General features: G+C 42.5%; 2 protein-coding genes across 3 annotated transcripts; both read right to left on the reverse strand.

The window, feature by feature from the left end:
* Positions 1–238: 238 nt before the first annotated feature.
* On the reverse strand, positions 239–8027 carry POLG2 (DNA polymerase gamma 2, accessory subunit; the record flags this gene model as incomplete). Its single annotated transcript, XM_034789313.1, is given in 9 exon segments — positions 239–436; positions 1755–1855; positions 2561–2641; positions 3857–3997; positions 5873–6046; positions 6472–6577; positions 6726–6852; positions 7657–7852; positions 7854–8027. Coding segments are annotated over 9 exon segments (1266 nt in total), but the record flags the coding sequence as incomplete, so codon positions are not given.
* Positions 8028–16051: 8024 nt separating this feature from the next.
* Positions 16052–24093, reverse strand: DDX5 (DEAD-box helicase 5). 2 transcript variants are annotated; one of them, XM_034789929.1, is made up of 13 exons: positions 23944–24093; positions 22336–22501; positions 22098–22194; positions 21884–22017; positions 21670–21735; positions 20927–21068; positions 20682–20842; positions 20110–20282; positions 19687–19797; positions 19240–19301; positions 19087–19146; positions 17616–17840; positions 16052–16738 (listed from the first exon to the last, which is right to left on the reverse strand). In XM_034789929.1, exons 1-13 carry the CDS (start codon positions 23949–23951, stop codon positions 16353–16355), a joined length of 1791 nt encoding a protein of 596 aa, XP_034645820.1. In that variant the 5' UTR covers positions 23952–24093; the 3' UTR covers positions 16052–16352. The 2 variants fall into 2 exon arrangements, with proteins under 2 accessions (XP_034645820.1, XP_034645819.1); XM_034789928.1 differs by having other exon boundaries at positions 23926–24080.

Below are 24093 nucleotides of genomic sequence, written 5' to 3' on the forward strand. Positions count from 1 at the left end.
CAGAGCTGCGTTATCCTCTTTCAGCAGTGTAGGCTGGAAGATCTTCGTAGAGGATTTGGATTTGATAGAGAATGAGTGCATCAGAAAGCTTTATCAACATCAGTTTTGGAGGATGTCATGGGTACTTCCACAATGGTATCTAGCAACACAGTAGGGTATTGTGACTCAGAATTCCTGGCTTGTACTTCATCTGTGCCACTGATTAGTGCGATACTTTGGAAATCAATTTAAACACAGATACAAAATTCCTTTTATTAGAGAGGTTCTAATTTATACATTTTTAGCTGCTGTAATGTACTTAATTAAAAAGTCCTTCAATCGAGAGATGTGCATCATTTCTTTCATGGTTGTGTCTCTGCTTCTCAGCTGAACCACTCCATTCTCCAGCGTAGCATCACTGATCAAGATTGTGAAGAGGACACTCATCTCATCATACCTGCCAAAGAACGAGCACTCATCACTGCTGTTACAGTATTGTTGCCTTGGTGTGTGGCAGACTTAGATTGGGGTTATATCCCAGAGCAATATGTATATGTTCAAGTTTTGCATGTAGTTCTGTGTCCAATATGAAGATGCCTATTTTCTTACTTTCAGCTCCTTGATCTTCTCTAGTTAACTGCAATAAGTTATTAGATTCCTTTGCAATAAAAGGGGAGTTTTATTTAGTAACCTACAATAGGGACATTTTTCACAGGAGAAAAATGTTACCATTTCTCCAATATTTACTAGCTGATCATCCATACTTTGAAGAGTATTGTACATGAACATGACTTATTAACTTTGCTATGTTAAAACAGTATGTGTTTGTTTCTTGCTGAAAACCTCTATTAAAGTTAAGAGAAAAGCACAAATCAAGATTTTTTTCTTTTTACTCCTTAATCTACTTATGTTTTGTAGGTTGATGTGGGCCAGTTCTAGCAAACTTAATGGGCATGAGCAATTCTTACTCCAGGGGTAGGCAACCTATGGCACGCATGCCAAAGATGGCACGCTAGCTGATTTTCAGTAGCGCTCACACTGCCCAGGTCCTGGCCACTGGTCCAGAGAGCTCTGTATTTTAATTTAATTTTAAATGAATCTTCTTAAACATTTTAAAAATGTTATTTACTTTACATACAACAATAGTTTAGTTATATATTATAGACTTATAGAAAGAGACCTTCTAAAAACATTAAAATGTATTACTGGCACGCAAAACCTTAAATTAGAGTGAATAAATGAAGTCTCGGCACACCACTTCTGAAAGGTTACCGACCCCTGTCTTACGCAGTAGGACTGCTTGTGTGAATGAGAATTACTCAAGCTGGTATCAGTTGCAGGGCTGGGTTCTATATAACAACAGTTTCAAATCAAATGACTTAAGAATGAAATGCAGAAGTCAGTCCAGATGCAAAATTGGATGTAAACTGGTTCAGTAGATTTATGATTCACTCTAAGAAACTACAGTTTTCAGATGGGATTTCCTGAATGGTTTATTATTAGCAACTGAAGAGCAAAAAACAAACAAACAAAAACAAACAAAAAACAATAGTTGAAGTATGAAAAATAAAAGTTTACTGAAATCCCTCATTTTTTTAAAATGAACTAATTCAAGGGTTTTTTTAAATGCTGTTAGAGATATCAAGTCTCAATCTGTATTTCAGTACCTTCAGTGATTTGGTTACTGTACCTGATGACTTTATACTGAAATCACATTCATTTTTGCTACTTTAAGGAAAGCCATCTTTCCACTTGACATTTTATTTTTTTCTTACTTTGCATAGAGTTGCTCCAGGGGTGTGTGCATGGTTTCAAGATACCCAGGCCACACAGAGATTCCTTTCTCTATCAATTCGTTGAACAGCCCCTGACACACCTAAGAAAAAGACAGTCTTAAGAGGTTTAAAATGTTGGGAGAAGGAGCGATACAAATTGTAGTATCTGTTTGATATCAAAGCTCGTTTATAAATTAACAGAAACATGCACTCAGAAAAGAGAGCACTACTGCTAAGAGATCTTCATGGTTATATGTAGTTCCCCATATGCATATCTAAATAAAAAGGTCTCCCCCCCCGTGTATTTCTTACATAGACATCACTAACTTGAAAAAAGTCACATCTTCATCTGAAGATTTCCTCCTTACCATTGTTACCCTTAAGACTACTATGGAAGATTAAACAAATTTAGTTTATATGCAGAATAAACTCCAAAAATATTAGTCAATATTACTTTTCTATTAAATACAGCTTGAGGAAGAGCAGACATTAAAGCCTGGATGTTTCTGTTCCCCAACTCCATGTGGGATTAATCACAGTGGAACAGATGTGTCCACTGCTCCCAAATCCACTATTCCACAGGGCACCTCCTAGCATGCAGAGAATATGGATCTCTGCAGGGGCTTCCTAAATCCTGCACAGTGAAAATGCTGTTTCACTGGAGTGAGGGCACTTCATGCCCATGAAGGAGAAGCAGAATCTTCCTCACATGAATAGAAGGCTTTAAAAAACGTCAATATGAGATTTACAGCACAAGACTACATGTAACTCCAACTCCCACAATTAAATGCTTAGTTTCAACACACCTGTCTCAGCTCCATTGTTGGGCCTCTTCCCACGTCCAAAGCAACTTTTATTGGTGTTAAACAAGGGTGAAGCTTAAGTACCTAACAATGTTGCAAGAAACATGTTACTGGGCATTTACATTAAATACATGAAACAGAACTTAAAAAAAAAAAGTGTATTAGGGTGGATTTTATTTAAATCAAGTTGATTTAAATCACTAGTCAGGAAGACTCGATTTAATCATGGATTTCTACATAAAAGTGCATTCTTCTTGGTTGTTATAACCTGAATACATATTCTTCACAGGTAGAGAAACTTCATTAAAATATTATCAAACTGGGTCTCTTTTACCGCCTGCTGCCATTATAGGTTTTCCCTTCTGGTAGGAGAATGGTATGGTAGATCTCAAATCAACGAAGGCTACACTCAGAAAGACCTCAAGACTTCTGGAATATGCTGTTCAAACAGTTTCACATTTGTTCCTACTGCTTGTCCCTCCCTTCTCAAATTTATCTCCAGACTTCTTCTTCTTATCCAGATCTATTCCACCCCCAACAATCTTCTATTCATTGAACTTTTTGAAACTTTCCGCTTTTAGAGAGAGGCAAGGGATTGACTCTATGTACACAATTTTGCAGAGGGACAACAGGGTTCAGGTCTTATTTCTCACCTCTATATATTATTTATTTTAAAACATTTTTGCTGTTAACAAGCATATTATCTCTGGAGACACAAATCCAGTGTTTGAGAACTGCAAAACTAAGTATCTCTGATGGTATCTTCTAGACTGAGCACTGAGTCCCATTGGGTAGATAGAAAGATTAACCTAAGTAATCTATACAGAAGCCCCTGGAAGCCAATAAAATTGGGTCCCTAATCCATTAACTACTGGAACTCATTTACAAAAACTTTTCTTAAACATTACATGAATATATAGTCTCATACTATAGAATTAGAATTTATAATCCCTATTCCATGATGAAATATCTGAGCTATAATGTATCTTTAGATGGATTTTTTTTTGATAAAATGCTTTTTGAAGAAAAAACCTGATTTAAATAGAAAAAAAAATCGAGTTTTTATTTATTTAAAAAAAACATTGATTTTTATCCACCCTGAGGAATATTAAACTGTACTTAAGTTTTTGAAATAATGAAAAATAAATGCTTAGTTAGCAAATATATTCAATATGTACAGTCTTGTGTTCCAGACTAGAATAAAGCGAGCCACATTTGATATAACACTCAGACTGTTTTAGTTTGTAGTTTCCTAGTAAGACTATTTTCACAATCCTGACATACACTAAAAGAAGTCACCTTTCTTTGAAGAGTTTTCTTTCTTGTTAGAGAGCTCTCTGTGAGTTGCAGAGAATCACAAAGATATGCTAGCACTCCTTGGTCCAAATTGCCACTCACAGACAGCACATGAGGAATAACATTCTTCCTTCCATCCCGGCCCTGCAGGAGAAACACCACAACAGAAATGCACTAAGTAACAGTCCTCAAAAATAAATAGTGTATTTAAATGAATGAACACAAGAAGGCACCAATCCCAAGATGGATTCCCTCAATGTACATTTAAAACAAACATATATTAAAGAAGAACAAGCAGGAGCAACCTCACAACATACGGCAGTATCTAACTGAAGCTTGTAGTGAGAGAGAACCTTCCTTAAATACTGCCTCTGAAGCAACATCTCACCAAAAGCCCTCCCAGAAGATAAGCCTTACAACAGCGGTTCTCAAACTTTTTTTTCCATGGACCACTTGAAAATTCCTGAGGGTCTCGGCGGACCACTTAATGATCTTTCCAAATGTTGTTTGTACCGTTAACTATTTTAAAGTGCTTTGGATAAAAGCGCTATATTAAAAAAAAAAAAAAACCCACACACACACACACACACAATTAACTTTTTTTGTTCAACAAATAAAAGCACACAACTCATCTTTTAATATCAGTAGTCTTACCTTGCTAATGTGATGGATGTGCCCTCTCTCCCCCGCCACGACAGACCCTGAGCTGGGGCTGGGAAGGAGGGGGTCTCTCCCTGGCAGCCACAGCCCTGGAGCTGGGGAAAGTGGCCTCTTTATCTGGCCGCCAAAGCCCTGAATATCCCAAATTCCCCCAACAGCCTCTTCTCACCCCACTGCCCCCTCCCACCTACCCCCTATTGCCCCCAAGGCCACCACCTCACCTTACATGTGCATCTTCTCCAGAGTACAGGCACCTAATTAGTGGAGCCACGCCTGCGCCTTTCCACTAATTAGGTGGGTGGCCACCCAGGCATGCACCTTAGAGGGAACTATCTGTGGATCACCTGAATGGAGCTTGCGGACCACAGTTGGAGAACCTCTGCATTACAACAAGGCAGGGATTTCCGACCCAGGCAATTGGGTTCAGAAATGAAGGACTCCTCAAAGAGAATACCTTGCCAGAAGCCTCCTCTTTTTTACACCAAGGGGCTCCAGCTTGAGCATCTCTGTTGATCTCAACTGTAGCAGAATAGCAGGGGGAAAAGAGGAGGTCTCTCGGGTTTCGTATGTCAATGCCAAAGCCTTAAACCAGTGCTTCTCAACCAGGGGTCCAGGGCCCCCTGGGGAGCCGCAAGCAGTTTTCAGGGGTCCACCAAGCATGGCCAGCGTTAGATTCGCTAGGACCCAGGGCAGAACGCCGAAGTCCTGCCACACAGGACTGAAGCCCGGGGCACCGAGTCCCACTACCCGTGGCTGAAGCCAAAGCTTGAGCAACTTAATTTCGCAGTGCCCCCTGTGGTGTGGGGTCCTGGACAACTTGCTTGCTATCCCCTAATGCCAGCCTTCGCTTTTATATGCAGAAAAACAAATTGTTGTGGCACAGCTGGGCTCTGGGGTTTATAGCATGGGGGAGGGAAGAAGCTCAGAAAGAAAACAGTTGAGAACCCCTGCCTTAAACCGCACATGGAAAGGCAACTAGTGCAGACCCTGCAGCACCATGGAACATTCTCACAATAGAATTCTCTACTTAACAAATGAGTACCACAATCTGAACTACCGTTCCCTACACTGTTCTGTCAACGTACCTCAAGTCTAACTTCAAGGATCAGCTCTGGAAGTCAGAGAATAGTTTGGTTTCTATGCTCATTCTCTGGCCTTCTATCTGCTTTTGAGACCTGATAAGATCATAGTCCAAGATCGCTTGGGTGCAGGCTACCAACCACTCACACTGCCTTTGTTTCAAAAACAAAATTTTATTTCCATGTTAATAAACTGGATCACACCAAAGCAAGATTTGTATCTCAGAAGGCTTTCCCAGTGAGCAATATTTTAAATATAATAAAATTAACTGAATCTTACATGTAATTTTGATTTATTCCCTGGATACATTTGTAACAGTTCATTATCTCCTAGACTCTGCAACGTTTCTATTGGTTCCTTTCCCCAAGGAAAGCTGTAGTACAAATTATTTCCTTTTCTTCCCTCTTTATCTTGAAAGTCGCTGCTGCTGAAGTTGGATGGGCCTATCGCAAACTGGAAATTAAGAGATTTAAAATGTCCACTTATTGTACATATTAACTGAATTGCAAATGGTAACAACTCTCTTAAAATATAGATGCAAACCCACTGGCCTGTGACCATTTAAGAACAGCTTTTAGAATTCCGAAATGCTATATCAGTTACAGCACACAAGCCTCAAATCACTCAGAACAGAAACCCAAACTAAAATGGTGTTTTCCAATTCCCATTATAAACAGTTTGACAGTGTTGTTAGATACTCTTACACAGTTTCTCTATTTTACCCCATAAGTGGTTGCAGTTCGGAGGTAGATATCTGGCAATATCATTCTATATCACCCCTAAAAATGCCTTTCCCCCCATAGAACATAAATGCTATAAGAGGCAGCCCAATGTTTTCTAGCTTAAAGAGCAGTAATGATGAAGTGAATATCAAATACCTTTCTCCACCACTGGAGCCGCTGGCGTAACCAGTAATCAAGCCACTGTCCTGCAGTTCTGGCGGAGCTAAACCATACAAGGGAAGACATTGTCCTTTCGCCTATTCTTTAAACAATAGCAAGGGGCAGCAAGTTAACTCCTTCAAAAATAATAAGGGAAAAGCAAGAGACAGCATTCAAAAAGATATCCAAAATGAGCTTGCATTTGTTTAGTTTAAATATAAACAGAGGTTTGTCAGTTTTCATTACTGTACCTTGCGATGTTGTCATTTTGAGGCTCAATGTCCGGAACAGGATGAAAACATACTCCAACCTGAGCAAGTCCACATGGCAGCCTCTTGTTTACCAATTCTAGACAATTAATATATTGCTGTAGAGCACCTGTCATGAGACAAATCATCTATTTCTGCAGTTCTAGAAAGTATTTTAAGTTTTAATTATAATTAAAATTAAATTCTAACTTATCTAAAGAACAGTTAAAGCACAGACATTTAGCAAGAAGGGAGAACAAAGGTAAAAGCAATAAGACCACAACTTGATAATTACCATACATTAATTATAGTATTTTGCATGTACCAGCTCTGCCATTTGGACTGCTGTTTCTGAGATAACTGGTGAAAAATTCAGTTCCCACAGGCCCATCTCCAATGTCGACAGAACAGTTAACAGTCACATACACATTTAGGCATCACAAGGCATGATTACATTGCTTCAGGCTGTGGCTACACTCAAAACTTCAAAGCGCTGCCGCAGAAAGTGCGAGTGTGGTTGCGCGCCAGCGCTGGGAGTACTCCACCTCCACGATGGGATTAGTTTACGGCGCTGGGAGCGCTCCGAGCGCTGGGGTACCGTTTACACTGGCGCTTTACAGCGCTGTAACTTGCTGTGCTCAGGGGGGTATTTTTTCACACCCCTGAGCGAGAAAGTTGCAGCGCTGTAAAGCGCCAGTGTAGCCAAGCCCATAGTACCTGACGAGGACACAAACTTGTAACACACTGAGGCAACATCACAACAGGAAATTGCAACTGGTAAATCGTTTTAACAGATTAATCTTATCCAGTGGGATAAATACAAAGAGGTAGCCCACCTGCCTTTGGCTCCCAACCAGCAGATAATGAGAGATGATATCATGCCTGCAATTTCTAAACATATTGTTCATTGGGGATAATAAGACCAAGAACGTACCATGAAGAAGGTCCTCTCGCAGCACCCCAGACATCCCTAGCACCTTTTCCAGAGCTGCAGTTATCTGCTCTTTGTTTAATTCTTTATTCTGGAAGATTTCACGCAGCTTTCCAACCTGTATCAGCCTGAAAGCCTCCCCTGCAGGCAGCATGCCAGCTCCTGGAGCACGATGTAGCAAAGAATCCACTGCAAACACCTGCTCCCTGGAAACCACCACCGAGGCCCACCACTGGGCTGCCAAGTTCTTCCTCAGCTCCATCCCCAGGGGCCCAAGGCCTGGGTGGCAGCCCCTCAGGTAAGAGTCCCACGTGAGTGTCTGCTGCTGGTCCCCTCTTAGAAAGTGCCTCCTTTGGCACACATCCAGCAGCACCTCACTGCCCTCCCAATGCTGCCCCTCTGCACTGTTGCAGGGCCCCCCCATATAGGGCCGCAATTGGGCAAACTGGGGCCCCAGCGCAAACCTGAGGGACCGCATCTGCACCCCAGGGACCCCCACCGCAGGCCTGGGGAGCCCCACCTGCACCCCAGGGACCCCCACCGCAGGCCTGGGGAGCCCCACCTGCACCCCAGGGACCCCCACCTGCACCCCAGGGACCCCCACCGCAGGCCTCAATTGGATCTTGGAGACGCCCACGTCAGGCCCCGGCTGCCCCCCCTTCAGGGGATGGTTGGGGTCCAGGACCCCAACCCGAGCCCTGCCCCAAAGGCTGACCCTCGAGCAACCGCTCAGCACCATGGTGGGACCGAGAGCGCCCGGGGCCTGAGCGGGAGGGAGGGAAGGAGAAGAGGCCCCGACGTCCCCCAGGACGCGCACGCGCACTGGCTCGGGAACGGGCGCTGCGGCAGGCGAGCTCAGCTACCACAGCGCGCGGAAGAAGAGCGCTCTGGGACGCGCGTCCTATGCTGGGCAAGGTCACGCGCCCAGCGCATGCGCAGTAATTCCCCTGCGCCTGTCCCCTACTGCTCAACTTGGAGTCCCAGCTCTTCACTCCCTTGGGTTGGGTCAGCTTCCGCCGCGCTCGCGGCACGGGCAGTGGGTCCCTGGTAGCGCGCCGGCACCCGGGGGGGGGGCCGGAACCGTGAGGCCCCGCTCCCTGCCCCCGCTCGAGGCCGTCCTAGCCAGGCCGGAAGCTGGAGCGCCCCGTGTTAGAGCCGCGCAGGGCGGGTGGAGGGTCCGGGGCTCCCCACAGTGGCCGGGCTCCTTGGGCGGCTCTTTCCACGGTCCGGTTCCTGCTTCCGGCCTGGCCAGGGCGCGGGGCCTTGGGGGAGCAGCGGGGGGGCGTCCCCTCCCCTCCCCCACTGGAAAGAGGCTGGTGCCTCCAGCAAGGAGCTGATCACCTTATCAGCCCCCCCAAAACGCAGCCCCGGCCTGAGGCTTGCTGGGGGGGGGGGGAAGCGGGACAACGCAGTGGGCAGACATGGCCCGCCCCCTTGGGAGGCTGTGCCCCCTCCCAGTACCCTGCCTGGCTAACCGTGCTGGCAGGTTCAGGGCGATTTGAATGTTTGCAGTTTGAAATGACACTTTAATCTATAATTTGATTATTTATTTATTTTTAATTAAAAGAAAAGCCCAACAGTAGTGGTGTTTTTTCAAGCCAGCAGGAAACATCTATCTCTGATAAGGAAACACCTTCAAGCATGGGTCATTATGAATGGAGCACTTGGCTCTGATCCCACGTGAATCCCCAGTTGACCCCATGGGACTCTGTGCAGGTATTAGCACCCAGCTGCATAGATCTGATTATAGGACTGAAACCTGAGGCTACTTCCTACTGTCTTGAGGCTGTTGTGCCAACACCTTCACCTATTGTAAGACCACAACATTTTCTGACAACCCTTCTCTGCCTTCCCCTCCATCATGGGCACACATTCATGCATGGGCAAATGAGCCAGGAGATGGGAGTCAAATCACAACTTTCCAAAGAGGCTTTGGGTGATGACAGCTGTCATCTACTGAGTTTAAGTGCAAATAGGACTATGGAAGGAGAATCTGGGATGGTGCTCTGTATCTAGACACATAAGTCACGTGAGGCCCCTGGATGCACAAAGCCCAGTGTGGTCACAAAGATAGGAGATGTTTGCTGCAGTTCGTGTCAGAGCAGCATTGTTATATAAAAAGGCCTCTAACAGAAAGGTTCCCTAGGCAATAAAAGAGGGTTAAAACAGCATAGATGGGAGGGACCTAATGTTCTGCTGTAGGCGTGTGTGGCCGAGGTGAGGGAAGGTTTGTCTGCTAGTTCTGCTAATGAGCTCCCAACTGGCAGTCTGACTCAACAGCATGGCAGTGGAAAATTCCATACATGCAGCAGCGTTTCCTAATCATGGATTTAAACTAGTTCCAGTAGGTGGAGCTTAATGAGTAAGCATTCAATGTGCTGTGCATGTTATGAAAAATTCATGTATGTTTAAGTCTCACTGATTCAGAATAATCCCATCATCCACAGTTGCCAGCTTTACAGGCTAGAAGAGCAACAGAGTGAAAATAAAAGATTGACAAGAATTGTTACTAGGTCACTAGGTCAACCTGATACGTTACACGGCTAAGCAAAAGAAATCCAGTTTAACATCCTATCCACAGTAGGATCAGAATCCTGCTAGTTACAATGGTATTTACAAATGAGAGTTGTCAATAGCTTGGTTCTAGAAAAAGGCAAGGATAGTCTTTGTCTGAGAATCAGGAGTCATATTCTATACTACAGTTCTTAGTGGGAGAAAAAAAATCCCATTTATTCCCATTGAGGAACCCCTGTTTGTACCTTGCTAGCAACAAGCATTTTTTGATTAATTATAACAGTTAAAGTTAACAGAGTTCTGAGCCCATTGTGAGCGGGAACTAAGTAAATAAACCCATGGGAAAACTACACCTGACCTAGATACCACAACTTGTGTGGCATAGCTTGTGCTGTCTATGGAATTGTCTGCTCTACAGGCTGTGTGCAAGGAAATCCTTACCATAGACAACAGTAACATAACCATAGACGTATTGTACTCATTTTACAGATGCAGGGAATTGATTTGCCCAAGGCTCTTACTCTGGGACACACTTTCCCTCCCCTGAAGTTTACAAATCTAAATCAGATCAAACACACAAATACATGGGACAATAATTCAAAATATAACACATTTATTATCTTTTAAAGCTGTGCCACAGTGGATCAATTAGTACCCATTATGATGTAACAGGCTGGCAGATACTGGCTTAGTAACCCACATCACAGCTAGAGGTCGGGTAGTGACTAATCAAAGGAGTTGAGTTCTCTTGCAGTTTATGGTGGCTGTCGGCTTCTCTGTGACACTATAGGAAGAGACAGTTTTAACAAGCCTAGTTTTATTAATCCCACAATCTGTTGTGTACTGTTACCTTATGGTTGCTGGCAGGTGTCAGTTTCTCCCTAGTACCAGGATGACTGAAAAAAAACTCTGCTAAAATAGTACAAAACCACTTCAGTGGAGTGCTCCTCCCTATGCATTTCCTAATGAACCTCCCACGCCCAGTTATGGCTTGTAATTGCATTTGTCTCTATGTATTTCCTTGTAGCAAACAAGACAAAGCAAATGAACCTGGAACTTGCATTTTGCTTCAAGCTAAGGAGGGGAGAGGTCATTGGTTCACCTTTGTTTAGCTCCATCTATGGCTGCTTTTAAATTTTATATAAAGAACAAGGAATCATGATAATTTCCTGTTTAATCTAATTAAGCAAATCACTTAAAATTTAAATTAATTTTTATCTTATGTATTTTTAGTTATGTAAATTCATGAGTTCCTGTTTGTCTTTAAATAGACACTTAAGCTGGAGGCTCAGTGGTAAACCCCCACATTTCAAACACTTGTGGAATTTATACATAAAGTTCCAAGTAGGACTGCCTCAGTCCTTCATCTTTCCACTACAGATCAATTGATTTCCTTGCCATTTATTTTGCTGGAGGTCTTAGGAAGATCCCCTCCACATCAGAGAGTGAACCTTTAGAACTTATTTACATTTGAAAAGAGTCCTGAAATGCTACCACAGTTAGGGCCTTATTGAGATGGGCATTGTAAGGATTCAGGCAGACAGTCCCTGCCCTGCTGCAAAGAGTTTATAATCTAAAAGTTAAAAAGAAAAATTAAATTAAAGACATGCCAAATAAAAAGGTAAATGAAAGGGATAAAACATACTAGCACAAAGCTATCAGAATGATGGCAGGTATGTCCTGGTAGTACTTGTTTGGTATTTAAGGGGGGTAGTTTGGTATTTAAAGAGGGGTAAATCAGGTTAGACACAGGAGAGAAGGGAATTTTGGAGTGACAAGACAATGAAAAGAGAAATAAAGGGTAGTAGGAGGAGAAGTATAATAGGCAGACAAGGGTTGGGGAACTGGGAGGGAATGAACCACCACTGGCAAGACAGTAAATAGGAATAATCCATGAACATCTCAGCCTTGGCTTTGGGATGTTGGTCAATGCATTCTGGGATAAGACTGGCAGGCCCTGATTAACCAGTGTGCACTTGCACAGGGCCTCCATATAAGGGGGTTCCATGTGGGAATCCCTATCCCACAACAGCCCAGGAGGGAGGTTCCACGTCTTGGTTGGGGGGAGGGCTCTGTCTGTGCACTGTGGTAAGAGCCAACAAGGCAGAGCAGGGAATGGGACCAGTCCATGGGATCAGCAGTGTACTGGAACCTATGCTGTGCTATTCAACATATTCATAAATGATCTGGAAAAGGGGGTGAATAGTGAGATGGCAAAATTTGCAGACTGTAACTATTTTGAGTAATTTTGTAAGTCCACTAAAATGGATGACAAAATAGCAGGTGAAATTTAATGTTTATGAGTGCAAAGTAATGCACATTGGAAAAAATAATCCAGACTATACATATGAAATGATGGGGTCTAAATTAGCTGCCACAACTCAAGAAAAAGATGTTGGAGTTGTCATGGATAGTTCTCTGACATCTGCTCAATGCAGCAGTCAAAAAATGGTAACAATGTCAGGAATCATTAGGAAAGGGATAAACAAAACGAAATATCATAATGCTACTATAGAAATCCATGGTATGCCTACACCATTAATTCTGCACACAGTTCTGGTCACCCCCATCTCAGAAGAGATATTAGAATTGGAAAAAGTGCAGAGGAAAATAAAAATTATTTGGGGCTGGAACTGCTTCCATAATGGAGAGATTTAAAAGACGGTGACTGTTCAGTTTAGAAAAGAGACAGTTAAGGCAGGATATGATCGAGGACAATAAAATCACAAAGGATATAGAAAAAGTGAATAAGGAAGTGTTATTTACCCCTTCACATAACACAATTAGGGGTCACCTAATGAAACAGTCAACAAGATTTAAAAAGAAAAAGAAAGTACTTCTCCACACACCACACAGGCAATTTGTGGTTCTCATTGCTATGGACTGTTGTGAGCACCAAAAGTATAACTGGGTTCAGAAAAGAATTAGATAAATTCATGGAGGACAGGTCCATAAATGGCTATTAGCCAAGAGTTAGGTATGCAACCACATGCTCCAGGTGTCCCTAAAGCGCCAGCTGCCAAAGGTTGGGACTGTGTGCTAGGGGATGGGTTACTTTAAACTACTCTTCTGTTCATTCTCTCTGCAGCAACTGGCAGTAGCAAGGTTACAGACAGAATAGGGGCTAGATTGACAACTGGTCTCAGCTAATATAGCTATTCTATCCAACACCTCCACCTGCCACCTCTTGAAGGCAGGGAACAGCCCCCCAACTAAATTGGGTAATCTGGCATTTAGGACTGAGAGCATTAGTGCTGAATACTTATACTTTGTAAGTGTTCATAAAAGTTGACTTTCCAAAACAAAAGCTGCTTGTTTGACTGGGTTGAAAGAACACACGTGTGAATCTAGGTAAATAGCCTTGCTTTGATCAGTGATTAGAAAATGCCTACACTGTTTATGCAGGGTAGTTGTCAGTCCAGGATATATTTTACTTAACCAACTTCTGTATGTCCTGTTAGCAATTCAATGTATACAACTCCATCTTTTAAAATGGACTATTGTTTTGCAGTAGTTCCTTCCAGCAATTAAAAAATGCAATCTTACCTGCAGGTCCTAGTACTGCTACAACTTGCTAACAGTGGTATATTTGAATGTACAATTGACTTAATATTGTAATAAGAGTGGTGACCAGCACCTCTAGGGCTTTTTTGAACTAAGATTAACTTGAAAGTCTCATCAGCACATTTGGCAAAGCTACTTCAAAAGCATGTTTTCCAATTCCTGGGGGGAAAATACAAAAAAAAAAAAAAAAAAAAACCTTGACAGGTCAGCTGCTTGTGGGGCTGAGGCCACTGTATCCTCCAGACCAGTATTGGCTCTATGGGGCAAGTGGGTGGTGGTGGTGTAAGGGTCACAGAATATAAGGAAATGAGAACTGATTTTTTACATGGTGAGCTCTTGAGGGCAGGATTGTCATTTTGTTTGTACAGCACCTAGGGCTTATAGACACAATGGTAATACAAATGTTAGCATTCAGCAACATAGTATAGTTCATTGTGTTCTACTGTACCATGTGATTTGCTAGTGAAAGTTATAGCAGACAAGCCAAAGGCCTCCTCCTAAGAGAAAGCTACTGCATTCCACTTATATATATATATATATATGAAACACTGTTGGGAGGCTGGATGATTTTAGAACTATTTGCATTTCAGGGCTCACCTACAATATCCATGTTGCAAGATGGAAGGTTCTTCCCTGTGCCTAGAAAGTTATTAATCCTAGTGTAGGAGCTGGATTTTATAATGTACTATGAGACTTAATGATTTGATTTCATCCTGTCAGAACAATCCTTATGACTGATTATGGTCACCCTTTTGTTTTAGGATAAGTTATGTCTACTGTAGTTTCCTATATGTATTACAAATTAGGAACTCTAGTGAAATATACATTTTTGTTTTAAGGTTTAGAAAGAAAGAAACAGGATCTTGTATCTATGTTAAGCAAATTAGAGGAATGTTGAAGGCCTGAAGCCCCACTGTAAATTGTAGGCTTGATTTACAATGTATTCTGCTGAATACAAAATGCTGTCTGTATACCTTTGAAGGTTTCTGTAAGAGATTGTTTGTGTGAATGAGGAATGCATGCATAAGGAAAAGATGGTGTGAAAGCCATCACAAATGTCCAGATTGTCTCCTGGTCTTTCACTTCTTGACCATCAGAAAACATCCATTGTATCCATGTTAGCAGCATAAGCTACCTCAGAGGTGAGACAGGCACCCCTGAAGGCAAGACAATAAATAGGAGGTAATGATGGGAAGCTGGACAATAACCATCAAATGATACCACTTAAAGACTGATTACAGGATGACACTGCAAAATGCATGGACTCAAATGGGAATTTACAACTATAAAGCTGGGGTGTTTTGCCATGGAACTCTAGGTTCAGTCCTGCAAGGCCTCGGATCATGACCAACAAGAACCCACTCCACACTCGTGCTCAATCTAACTGGTCATTAGATTGACTCAAGCTACAACAGACTGGTAACTATGATCATCACTGGCAGGAGGGAGGGAGAGAGAGAGAGAGAGAGAGACTGAAAAGCATATGCTAACTGTGATATTCTCAATAAATGCGGCATATTTGCCTCTCTCTATAAAGACCCCGTGTGCTTTGTAGGAGCATAACATTTTCCAGCTCCTATACTAGAAACCTCAGCTTGATGCAGTCTTAAGGAATAACTGTTGTAAAAACTAAATTATGAGCCTTTTGAGTTAATGGGAAGAGTATTGGTAACATCTATGCACAGTACATGTTGAGTGTTAAGTCCCTTATTACCCTTTTGGTTATCTAGGTCTATAAAATTCTGGGAAACAGGCTTCGATGCAAAACAAGTCAGGTCTACTTGTATATGGAGTTATTAATGCTCTAACTTTTGTGGCTGCAGAAGGTTTTAATACTAGATCTTGGACTCCCAGATTGCACTTTGCAAGGTTTACAGCACCCTTGCTTTGAAGGGCTGATAAAAGCTTCTGTAGGACAGCTGCATACTACTCTTGCCCTTCATCTAATGAGTTTTCGTTAAGAACCATTTAGCTGTACCATTGTTTCCATGTATTTTCACAGATTACATCTACTCTAGAGTCAAACAAATGCATAAAATTACTTTCTTCAATACTAAATCTGAAGCCAGTTTTGCCAATAGAGTCCAGCTAATGTTCTCCAAAGAGTTTGAGTGTTTATAACCAATAAAAGGAAGTCACAGCACTAGAATGCAATAAGCTGATTCTCTAGCAATAGATGAAGTTATTTAAAGTGGTTATTGAGAGGATAAAATAAAACATGCAGTAAGCTTCTTTCTGGGATTTAATAGAAAAACATTTATCATGTTCCACTGATGTAAAGTTGCGCAATTGAGACAAACCATTTCCATTTCACAGAAAATTCAGTCTTCAAATATCTTTATTGGAAGGCCATGCACTGCCCTCTGTTACTGTATTTCAAATCACTGTACATTTACTTGGTGAAAACACTGCCTGCATTTTCTAGTACAAAAAACTAAAAATTGTTTCAGGAATGTAGAGAAATATTCAACTTAAATAGCGAAAAAGTGCACCATAATTACTGCTGCACTGTAGTCATTTCTGCATTTTCCGTAAGTTTCTTAAATAACTATCCTGTCTTGATAACACACAATATAAAGAGCAATTATGAAAAAAACAGACATTTAAATATACTTCTAAAGTTATTGAGTATAACCTGCTGGCATTGGGTAACCTATCATAGGAGCAGCACCAGTGGCAGGATATGCATACTGCTGTTGGTTCATACCATTGTGCATAGTCGCAATGTTAGTTGCATACTGTTGATCATAACCATTCTGGTAAGCTCCTGCAGGATTACCAGCAGCTCTGAAGCTAGCCTGCATGCCAGCAGCTGCAAAGCCATTTCCAAATGGAGTTCCATTACTGTAGGTTTGAGCACTGTAGCCACCGTTTTGGGCTTTTGCTCCAAAGTCTCTCTTTCCTACTGCACCGTAAGTTCTCTCAAAATTCTCTCTCTCTCTAAAACTACCAAATCCACCCCTTTTGCCCGCAGAATATCTGTCACGTCGATCACCTCGGGAACGACCTGTGAAGGGAAAAAAATCTAGATGAGATACTGGCTTCAAGAGTTATCTGCCAATCAAGCATCAATATCCATGTTATAGGGAAGTACCTTTCCCACTTAATGTATCTGCACTTCAAGGTATCCAGATTTCTATACACAACTTTCATTTGAAGAGTTTAAGCTCATCATTGTCAACTTTTTCAAACATGAACTAAGGTAAGTGCAAACAGATGCGTTCCCAGTCTGCAGACTGCCCGACACTGATCTCAGGGTGTTAACTCTAAACAACCCCAACATAAGCACTTACAATGATCAAATTAAGTGGTTTGAATAGAAAAGCAATAATGAAGTGGGGGGGGGGGGTTAGAGGTAAATGGGAGGTTGCACAAAGGATGTTTAGAGGTACAGAAAGAAACAGGGAAGGAAATGAAAGATGGGAATAAAGGGCTTACAATGTAGTACAGACAAGCATATTTTTCTCCACCAATGCTAATAGTAGCAGATGGAGTAAACTTTGGTGCCAAAGAAAGAATATAGCCTTTTTAGAGTTTATCACCGATCTTTGATGGTGCTTTCAAAGGGACAGTGGTCTGCTGTGGATTACTGTAGTATAATATGGCCATGGGCCAATTAAAGTTTTATTTTCCATAAAATTGACAATGCTCCTGGTTCAGTACAATTCATGTATAACAGATTTGAAACCCATTTCTTTTAACTGGCAAGATCATGACATTTTAATGCATTCCTGAAGTAAAAGGTACTATTCTGCCCAAGTTCAGGGTCTCTGGAGGCAGTGTGAAGTTAAAAATTTGTCTAAAGCTACATACCAGGCTACAAAAAAAGAATTCACTGACAAGGGGAAGAAAAAAAAAAAAAGTGTAGTAAATGGAATATTTACCTGAACCTCTGTCTTCAATCAACTGAAGCAATTTGGGGTTGATAGCTTGATTAGCCTCCCGAAGCACAGAGATGAGGTCGCTTACTTGCTTTATATTGTTAGGAGTAAAGAATGTGTAGGCTGTGCCTGTTTTGGTACTGCGGGCAGTTCGTCCAATTCGGTGGATATAGTCCTCTGAGGAGTTAGGGTAGTCATAATTGATGACAAATTTCACATCTTCCACATCTGTAAAGTGTTGCAGTGTGGCAAAAAGCAATGTACAAAGTTTTGCACACCACAACAGCCAAATCAAAAATAAACGTTAGACAACTATATTTTTAAGACGCTAATGGCTGCAAAGAATGTTGTTAGAATCATCCTTTTTGCTTGAATATTGTGGAAGAGAAAAAAGTATGCACACTCCATCTGTACCCATCTTATCACCCACCCAGTGACCTAAAAACCTTACCATAAAGGAGAATGCATTTGCTTGTCATTCCCAACTCAAGAGTTCCCTTACAAATCATCAAGTGACTTCTGAATGCTTCTTGCAGTAGGGCCACTAAAGCTCACAGCAGCCTCTTCATGTGCTCATTTGAGGACCTTAGAGTAAAAACACACAAGGTCCTTCACATACACACTCATCAGAAGCTCAAAAAAAATGGGCCACACTGCTTGTCTTGCCAAGACCTTTCAACCGCAGCTGCAAGAAAAACATACCTGTCCCCCAAAGTCACCAAGTTGTTTTTATGCACTGTGTCTCGTCTAGGCAAGCGCTTCCAAGAAGCCAGGGTTCACTTGAGAATGTGTCTCTCTCTGGCAGGTCTCGACATGACGACTGGTGCATAGGTGAAGGAGGAACTTTGACTTTCAAAAGGAGAAGCCATTGCTTTCCCACCCCACTTGCTAAAGTGAGAGGTGGACTTTTTCTCAGATCTCATGTGCCAGTACTCACCAATTTGTACAAGGCTTAGTACATTTTAAAGCTGCTCTCTCCATTTCAAGGTTGAAATGAATTTCATTGAACAATGAAGTTCATAATTTTCTTCGACATTTCAGCAAAAAGTCACTGAAATTCAAAGACCCACAGATCACAGCGAACAGTACGCACAAAGTTAACAACACTGTACCATGGCAATCATGCAAAGCATGGGACAGAAAAGAAATACCAGGGCAAAGTGAACTGTGAATAAAAACTGCTGTTTCATGAGAGAACAGTTTATGGGGTAGTAGTTTAAAAGATGGTCTTTGCCTTTTGAAGATTACTGGCACACAATGCTCTCAGCTGTCACCTCTCTATTCGACTGGAAGCAGCCAGCCGATCATTTCCACTAGTCCTCCATCCCCCTCGAGTCCTCCGATTGTCATGCCTAGGCCTTGCCACAAAGACTGCACCTTTATGTGAAAAAAACTTAGAAAAATGCAGAGGTTAAAGAAAGCAATGAACTTTCTTTAAATGTTTGGCAACTGGCATTAGAGGAGTTGTACTAACCTAGACCTCTGGATGCAACATCTGTAGCAATCAGGATAGGAGCTTTTCCATGTTTGAATTCTGTAACAGAACACAGTCTGGTCAGTTTATCTATATTCTTGGTCAGATTTTTAATTTAAGAAGTGCCAAGAACAGTTTAGGAGTCACACTTACCATTTAGAACCCAGTCTCGCTCCTGCTGGCTTTTGTCACCGTGGATACCCATTGCTGGCCACCTGAAAGCATGTTTAAATTGAATGACTAACCTCATCAAGATGTTATACTTGATAACATATCAATATCAGGACAGTTTGACAAATATTTTAATGAGCTTCCACCAGTTATATTATATATTTATGCTTTTAATTAGACCAACTGCAAACCCCTAAAATGGACATTAAAGATGTTTAATGAATTTATACTGCACCAATTATGAAAGATCATCTTGCTGGATGCACTATTCACTTGACATTTAATACTAGATTGATTTTTTAGTTCATCACTATGAAGAGTGTTATATGTACACTGGTCAGTGAATTGTGGACTGAGGGAAGCTAATCTGGAGTAATTAAGCTATATAGCTAAATCTAAAAAGGTTAAAAATTTGGAGAGGAAACATACCCATCTCTTCTCATTTTTCTGGTAAGATCATCACATCGTCTTTTGGTTTCCACGAACACAATGGTTTTGTTTTCTTTCTCACTCATAATTTCTTCCATCAACCGAATAAGTCTTTTGCAAGAAAAATTAGTTCATCAAAACAGCAACTCAAGGCAATACCCAAAACTAACAGTTTCTTTAGTACTGCTATTAAGACTCACAATTTGACTTCAAATAATTAAGACCCAGTTCTTAACCTTAAGACGCTTAGCATTAAACTAAAAAAAAAAAAAAACCACACACAATAAAGCTAAATAGAATCAAAGGAAAACCCCCCAAGTTCTATTAATTTAGTAGACCCCCCATGAAGAGATCTGACTTGCATTAATGTTTTCACACCCCCACCCAGCTTTGGGAGCACAAAGTTCTCAAGTGACTACGTACTTGTCATCCTTCTCTACATCATGACAGACATCCACAATTTGAAGAATGTTGTGGTTCGCACTTAGTTCCAATGCCCCAATGTTGATGTGTACATATTCTTTCAAGAAATCTTCAGCAAGTTGTCGAACTTCTTTGGGCCATGTTGCACTCCACATTAGAGTTTGCCTGTCAGGCTGAAGAAACATTAAAACTGTTTATTAACTTGAACCACACAAGCAGAACAGTATAGTTGAACCACATAGCAAAATACTGCACCCAGCTAGAGTTAACAGGATAGATCCAGTCCAACAAATGTTACTATAATTGAACTGGATGTAATTCAAAGGATAGGAGAAATATGATGGTTGCAAGAATTATGTGATTCGATATAGTAGGCACCTTCATTTTTGTGTTTGAAGTAGTGAGTTTTTTACCCACGAACGCTTATGCCCAAATAAATGTTAGTCTTTAAGGTGCCACCGGACTCCTTGTTGTTTTTGTCGATACAGACTAACACAGCTACCCCCTGATACTTCATTTTTGAACTACATAAATTTTGGTTAACTAAAGATTGGAACATGACTTCTACTTACCCTTATCTGATCTACTATTTTTCTGATCTGAGGCTCAAATCCCATGTCAAGCATTCTGTCAGCTTCATCAAGTACAAGGTAAGTACATCTCCTGAGATTGGTCTTTCCAGCTTCTAAAAAGTCTATGAGTCTTCCAGGTGTTGCAATGCAGATTTCCACACCTTAGACCAAGCACACTGAGATTAGCACACCTGAGAACATTTTCCACACTGCCAATGTTTACGTGGTAACAACTTTATTCATACCTCTTTCTAAATCACGAATTTGTGGTCCCTTTGGAGCGCCTCCATAAATACAAGTAGACTTCAAACGACATGCTCTGCTATATTCAGCAGCCACTTGCTGCACTTGTTGAGCCAGTTCTCGAGTTGGTGCCAGCACCAGACACTATAAACATTGTCAATATCAAATTAGCACTCCATCAAGATAAGTAAGCACATGCAGTGTCAATTTTTGTCAAATCTAGTTAACTTTTCTCTTAAAGTTACAAGATTCGAAGTTCTATGTTGCCTATGGAGGCAAAGGTAACCAAGGAAGTTTTACTTATTACTCTAAATCTTTTAGAAGCCTAGGACTAGAATTGTCTTCCTGCAGCACTTTAAAAAGCTTAATACTCAGCCCTTTTGGGTTTTGCTGCCAGTTACCTTTGCCTTCAGCAAAATATCCTCAAAGCCAGACATTGAGATATAGGTGTCCTCAAGCCAATATTCCCATTTTGAGACGCATAATTCCAATAGAAATACTGGAAGTTCTACTCTGGTTGAATTTGACAAAGCCTTAATGGAGGACAGGGTCTATGCAATGCACCAAAACCTGGTGGACTAGCTAAAATATTAAACTAATTACCAGCAAATGCCTAATTTTTCTACTCATTACACAACATTTTCCCCCTAACCATCTGTGCTTTTAACATAACATTCCTCTTGTTAAATTAAGAAGAGGGCGGGGGGGGGGGGGAGGAGAGAGAAGAGACCAGTCTCATACTTACAATAGGTCCATCTCCTCGCTCTAGGAATGGCTGATGATTTATATGCACTATGGCAGGCAACAAGTACTGTTTGAAAACAAAGAAAACCTTCTGTTAATACATGCATTTCTCAGTATTTCAGATAGAAAACTGGATTTACAGATAAGCGTATTAGCAATACTTTACGAAGTTGAGGTTATGTAACTACATTCCCAGGTTTAAAGTCACAACTTACAGACAGGGTTTTTCCTGATCCAGTCTGTGCTACTCCAACCATATCCAGTCCACTCAAAGCAACAGGCCATCCTTGTGCTTGAATAGCAGTTGGTTCAGTGAAATTCTGTGCCTGAATTACTTCCATAACATTTGCTGCAAAAGAGAAAGAATGAATTAGCTATTGTTTGTATTCATGAAGTCTGAGTGACCCCTTGGTATACTGGGGTACTTACCAGGAAAGTTAGCTTCATAGAAATTTATAAGTGGTTTTGGACAGGTATGGCCCTTCACTGTAACTTCTTTGCTTGCTCTGTACTGTTCAACCTCTTGCTGCAAAACAAATGTTTAGGCTTTTAAAGAAATCTACAGCAAACCTGCAATTCACTCATTGATCCATGTCCCACAATCAATAAATTACCAAGTAAAAAGCACACCAAGTTTAATAAGGCAAAGAACAGCCATGATACATACCACAGTGCGTCTAACTACATCAGGATGCTCTTGATAAAAATTCTTCTCAAATTTGGGCAGTTCATCTAGGTTCCATTTCTTTTTTGTAAGTTTTTCTCCAGGGTTTCCAAATTTCTTTCCAGATAGAGGTCCACCTCTGCTTCCTCCAAAACGAGGACCACCAAACCTGGGGGAAAAAAAATAGTAATTATCCTTGAAGATTTCTGAAAATTCGAACTTGTTCCCATATGTGGCAATTAACTCATTTCCATAACATCAGATCCAATACCAAGATTGTCAATATATCAAATTCCTAGTCTGTGGTTATAACTATTTGAGGAGGCAATGTTTTCAAGGATTTAACTTCATGGGATCTTTGAAATCAAAACTCCAAGTGTAAATACCACAAAGGTCCCAGCAGCAGGTGTGCTCTAGTTACCAAATACCCAACATCCCAAACTGAAAGGCGCTCATAATTTTCCTAAGGGCTCAAACAAAACGATTAAAAAACAGGACAGCCCCAACGCCTTGGGAATAGAAGGGACACTCCCAGCGTGCGTCAGAGACTGAAGAAAGCCGGTCTGTGTGCGTGGGTGGGGCGTTATAAAACCTAGAGACAACATTCCCGTAAGTGGGTTGCTGTGGAGATTTTTTTGGTTTGTTTTTGTTCTAAACAAAGGCATCGATTTCGGTAACGAAATAAAACACCACACTAAGAGGCTCCTACACATCCGGGGCCCATTCGACAAAAATGTCGGTAAAATAATCCCCACTACCCCAAATCACGTTAAGCCGCCAGGCGCATCCTCCCCCCCATGTCGCTCCCCGAACAGCGGGCGTTACGAAGCTTTATTTGCCATGCCAGGCTCCGTCCCCATCCACCCCGTCTAGGCGGGGGAGCGCCCTCCGCCCCCGGGGGGAACATGGCGGAGCGGCCGCTGCCGTTTCCTTTGTTTCTCATTTCTGTCTACGCCACATTTTCCAGCCGCTGCCATTTTAGAGTCTGGGCGGGGAGGGGGAGGAACAAAGGCAGCAGCAGCAGCCGGCATTTTGATTTCCCCTCAGTCACCGCATGGCGGGGCCGGCCATTAACATCCGCTTACACAACACAAAGCAGGAGCCGGCCGGCTTCAGCCGCGGACGCCATCCGAGCGGGGGGGAGCCGCCCCGCGGACGTCTCCGGCACCGGAGAGGCGCCCGGACAACCCGTGGACCCGCCGATCACGATCCCGCCAGCCCGGCGCCCCTCAAGCCGCCCAGCCAGGAGACCTGGATCCCACCTCCCGCGCAATCTGCGGCGGGCGGCGCCAACCCGATGGGGAATCGAGCGCCCAAAGCCCCCCACCCCAGTGCCGAATAACCCCAACCGTCGAGGGCAGAAATTGTACCTAGCCGGGTCCTAGGTCACCAACCCCCGGGGGGTCACGCACCTCCGCCCCGCCGCCAACCTCGCCCCTCCCCCGGCCCCTGCTGGGATCGGGCCCCCTCCCGCCCGCGGAGCGCTGAAGGAGAAGGCTCCCACCCCCGCCGCCATTTTACACACGGCTAAACGGTCGATCTAGGCGTACGGACGAAAACGGCGGCAAGCGCCGGCCAGGGCCCCAGGCTCACCCTCTGTCCATGTCGTACCCAGGCATGGTGATGGCGGCGGACGCGAGACGAGCCCGAGCACTAAAGCTGGCGGCGGAAGGTACAGTGAAGACAGCGAGCACCGGCGATTCTAATGAATGGGGACCGCCCCGTCGCCCGGACGCCGGTTATATAGCCGGTGCCGTAGGG

Source organism: Trachemys scripta, chromosome 14, assembly GCF_013100865.1.
Source record: "Trachemys scripta elegans isolate TJP31775 chromosome 14, CAS_Tse_1.0, whole genome shotgun sequence".
NCBI lineage: Eukaryota > Metazoa > Chordata > Testudines > Emydidae > Trachemys > Trachemys scripta.

What these genes read in the sequence shown, in the direction of transcription:
- DDX5 (XM_034789928.1), bottom strand. Translation starts at nt 23,951, where the DNA reads ATGCCTGGGTACGACATGGACAGAGG. An exon ending in AAATAGTAGATCAGATAAGG is followed by an intron (nt 20,283 to 20,681) that starts GTAAGTAGAAGT and finishes ATGTTTCTTCAG; the next exon opens with CCTGACAGGCAAACTCTAAT. An exon ending in TGTTGCATCCAGAGGTCTAG is followed by an intron (nt 17,841 to 19,086) that starts GTTAGTACAACT and finishes AACACTTTACAG; the next exon opens with ATGTGGAAGATGTGAAATTT.